The sequence below is a fragment of the Ciona intestinalis genome, unplaced genomic scaffold (assembly GCF_000224145.3).
Source record: "Ciona intestinalis unplaced genomic scaffold, KH HT000536.1, whole genome shotgun sequence".
NCBI classification, from domain to species: Eukaryota; Metazoa; Chordata; class Ascidiacea; order Phlebobranchia; family Cionidae; genus Ciona; species Ciona intestinalis.
This window is the reverse complement of record NW_004190857.1, coordinates 2161-6730: the sequence shown is the minus strand read 5'-3', so window position 1 is coordinate 6730 and position 4570 is coordinate 2161. Positions and strand designations below refer to the sequence as shown.

At 39.1% G+C, this 4570-nt stretch overlaps 1 protein-coding gene across 1 annotated transcript; it reads right to left on the bottom strand.

The window, feature by feature from the left end:
* Nucleotides 1-128: 128 nt before the first annotated feature.
* LOC113475461 (sushi, von Willebrand factor type A, EGF and pentraxin domain-containing protein 1-like) lies at nucleotides 129-4382 on the bottom strand. The gene is made up of 8 exons (XM_026839633.1): nucleotides 4004-4382; nucleotides 2783-2971; nucleotides 2542-2695; nucleotides 2281-2450; nucleotides 2040-2231; nucleotides 1679-1757; nucleotides 1495-1589; nucleotides 129-602 (listed from the first exon to the last, which is right to left on the bottom strand). Exons 1-8 carry the CDS (start codon nucleotides 4062-4064, stop codon nucleotides 382-384), a joined length of 1161 nt encoding a protein of 386 aa, XP_026695434.1. The 5' UTR covers nucleotides 4065-4382; the 3' UTR covers nucleotides 129-381.
* Between the last annotated feature and the right edge of the window lie 188 nt (nucleotides 4383-4570).

Genomic DNA, 4570 nt, shown 5'->3' with positions numbered 1-4570 from the left:
GCCGTAACTCCACGTATGCACTCTCGGTCAGTATTGACTCACGTATGCACTATCGATCAGTATGGACTCACGTCTGCACTCTCGATCAGTAGTGACTCACGTATGCACTGTCGATCAGTCTTAACTGACGTATGCACTGTCGATCAGTATTAACTCACGTAGGCACTGTCGATCGGTATTAACTCACGTATGCACTCTCGATCAGTCTTAACTCACGTTTGCACTGTCGATCAGTGTTAACTCACGTATGCACTCTCGATCAGTATTAACTCACGTATGCACTCTTGATCAGTATTAACTCACGTATGCACTGTCGATCAGTATTAACTCACGTATGCACTCTCGATCAGTGTTAACTCACGTATGCACTGTCGATCAGTATTAACTCACGTATGCACTGTCGATCGGTATTAACTCACGTATGCACTCTCGATCAGTATTACTCCATCCCTCATCCAAACACTTGGTAACCATGTAAGGCAAACTGAAGTCAAAGAAATGATCAGGATTACAGAAGAACAAGATGTCAGTATTGTATTCACGTCGGGTTTTTGAATTCTGGTAAGCGTTTACCAAAGTTGGCGGTGTGTTGCAGTAAATGCCTGTGGTTGGTTAGAACTGTTTCAGATAAGCCAATATTTTAATTATTCAGTTAAATACACAGTCCACAATTTTCACAGAAACTCGAAGCTAAAGCTTACGCAAAGAATAAGATGGCAGATTTTTCAAGCTTTCGTTTTTGTACATAAGCTATTCAATGGGAAAAATCAAAGGCCGTGGCTTTCTCTTAACGCGTGTAGATCGTGCTCACAAAGCAATCTCTTGTTTTGTAAAAAGAAATGGAAAGAGGGTTAGAGTGCCATCTGTGAAGGCCCAAAATGTTGTCTCATTTTTAAAAAATTAACTTGGAAGAGTAGAACCCAACGTTGGAGAAAAATTAGCAATGAAAACATGCTTTGCGCGTTCTGGGATACATTTCGAAATATGACGTTCTAAACGACCCATAAAATTGAAAGCTCGATCCATTACCATAAAACCCATAAACTGTAGTTGTGTTTTATTTATATTGGTAATATCAAAGCTTGAGTTTTTTGACTTGTGAGTGACTATCGCGTCAGCTGGCATGACGTTAACTTTCTTTAGATATTTCAGATTTTAGTAAAAACTTTTAACACGACGTATTAGATGTACGGGGTATTAATTTATTACAAATTGCTTAGAATAAGGTTATTTGGGATAAAACATGTTAATTTACCACGCAAAGACACACGAATATGCCGCACGTGAATTTGGGTATTCCCCGATATATTACGTCATCGGAAGCTCAAAGCTGCCGTGTTTAAGGTTACGGAAGCTTTTACGAGCTGCCGTCTTTTGATCTGACTTCCGTGGGTTAAAAACATACACTGTTAGTATTTGATTAGGTTTAAAGAAAATAGTGAATTACAATTCGATAAATTAATCAGACAAACTTCAATTAATTAACAAACTCACGTTCACAAGTTATATTGTGCGGCTCCCACTGCCCCCGGTGGTTGCAAATGGCGAGGGATTCCCCATTGACACGAAAACCACGATTGCAATAATATCTATAATATTATATATATATGTTATAACTGGGGTAAAAATAATATAAAAGTTACTTGAAATAACATAAACAAACACTTAATATCCCCACCTAGTGGTATCAGTGTACATGGCGCCACGATTCACGAAATATCCAAAGTGTGTCGGGTAAGCTTCATGGCAAGTTATCCCTGTGTGTGATGTCATAATGGATTGTTATGACATCATAATTGATTAGTTATGATGTAACTTAGGTGTTTATCTCTTCGAATACGATAGTGAAGATCAAATTAATTAAAACAAGAAGAGAATTAACAGAAAACAACAGTCGTTTAAACACGCTAGGGGGAAAAACTACTTGAAGAAAAATAACAAATAAGATTGTGAATGTGACTTACAAAAATATAAATTAACTCGTATTGAGTCATTTAATTGAAACAAAGGAAGAATTTATGACATCACAATGCACATACTTATACAAGCAATATATTTGATCTCTATGTCCCAGTCCCCACTAGCGAGGCACGTAAGTGTCATGCTCCAATGATCCCGACGAAACCAATACCCCTCGTCGCAGTTGTACGTTACGGTTGAGTTGACACCGAACCCCCCGGTGGTCGTGATGCGCCCGTGCTCGACGGGGGGTGGGGGGTCGCATGTTACGTCTGCGATGCATCGTTACCACTAGGAGGAGCTATACAACACCATTGTTACCGTGACAACGAGCTTTGTTAACGTCAATATTCCATCTTCCGTTAATACATGATGTCATGATGGAGGATTGTTTCGGAGCAAATTGTAACGCATGATCGCACTCGTATAAAACACGGGTCCCAAATATATGGGTCTCAACTTCATGGGTTCCAAGTTCCGTCCTGTTTGACCTGCAGAATATCGCTTGCTTTCAAACCATTGATCTGATCTCACTAGATTTTGCAATCAAAGCAGTTAGACCAAAACTCTTTAGACACAAACCTTGTCCCGTTGATAGAAGTTCCATTTGTTGCATTGGAATAATTATAAGTTGTATTCATTATTATTGGAGGTGATGTGGTTGGTGTGGTTGTGTTGGGGTGAATTATCGTTCGTTTCGTGTTTTCAACCCATCCTGGGTCCTCACACGTTGTAACTACATACATAGATATCATATATAACAAACATAGACATCTTATATACCATAAATAGAAAATATATATAGCAATCATAGAAATCATACTAATGCACTGTAGCTCCTCCGGTGGTGGTTCCCACAGTCCCCGTCGAGAACATCTTATGGTTACCGATGGCAACCCGTTGACGTGGTAACCTTCGTTGCAACGAAGCGTGGCGATTGAACCATAACCGTGACCCGTCGCGTAAATCGCTCGTGCGTGATGGAAGTAACCCGGATGTCCGCATGTTAACGCTGAGAACATAGATATCATATATACCAACATAGATATCATAACACAGGGCTTAACTTTGTATAAAGCAGTGATTCCTAACTCGTTTTTTTAAGGCGACCCGTTTAAAAAACAAAATTTACTTCGAGAAAATCTTGCGACCCAAGCATATCGCCGTAATATTTTAAAAGCCATACACGATTGCGTTGTAAACGGGTAATCCTTAAGCTGGTGGTCAGTTTCATTTCTAAATGTTCAACATAAATATTGTCAACATATACTGACCTGTGTAAGGTTAACGATTTATTACGTCACATTAGCAATATTGACATCACAATAGTGATATATTACCTACGTTACGTTATAATCTTGTTTTCGCATTGTTTTATGCCAGTTAAAGCCTTTAACTCAGCTCTAACTCTTAACCCCTAACAAGCAGTAACTTTTGCAGAAAATATTGTTTATCAAATCACTAATGAGCTAGCTGTGGTTGCTGGCTATTGGTGAGTTTTTGAAACTGAGGCGTTGCTTTACGCCCGAATAAAGACTTTTTGCAAACATTTATATACTTATGCGCATAAGTAAAAAGCATCCAACCTGTTTTCAAGCACTGGCAGGTTAAATATTCAAGAGGACAATCGCTATTATGAGGCAAATAATCAACAGGTGAATTGCTATTATGTCGTAATCAATTGCCAGGTCAAACAATCGCTATTATGATGTAATGAATCCACAAGTGAATCCTTACTATTACGTAACAAACATGCTGCATGGTTGAGGAAAACATCGTAAATATGAATCAGTTCTCCTTATGTAACATGTTTAGGTTGTTCACTACAGCCTGTTGCAATGTTTATTAGGCAAGTTACATTTATTCTTAAACGCAACCGTAAAAAAACTGACGAAACCAAGCGACCAAAAAAAATTATCAGGCGACCCAACTTTGGGTCGCGCCCCACGTGTTGGGAACCTCGGGTATAAGGTACATTGGTGGGTATACAAACTTTATATTATTTAATGCAAACATAAATGTTGTCAACATATAAATCACCCACCTTTGCAAGTAAAGTTGACATTACCCCACCCCCCATCCTCCATACACTGGATATAACCCATATGAGCCCCTGGTTGAACCCAATATCCGACCCCACATATATACTGTGCGTACGATCCATAGAAATCATATGATTCAACGCGGTGTGCATGCTCAACACTAGGTGGGGTACCACACCCTACACGAAAACAACCAATCAGATTAGGTTGTGGTTGCCACACCCTCTTTTTATTGCAGGTTATTGTCGTCTGATTGGTCAACGCAGGGTCATGACCTCCGACCCTGAACCCTGGGTCACATGACACGATGACCTTTGACCCAAAGTTGAAATCATCCCCGATAAGAAAGGAGTTGTGTGGCAGAGTGGGTGGAAGGCACCGTATTTCTGTGGGGGGGTGGTTAAATGTTTAGAAACAAAGTAATATGTTGAACTTTATATGTTAAGTTGTGATTGAGAAGTGTAATTATCAGTTGGTAACTTAATACTTTAAATTTATGACATCACAATACTTTAAATTTATGACATCACAATACTTTAAATTTATGACATCACAATACCCGAGCAATA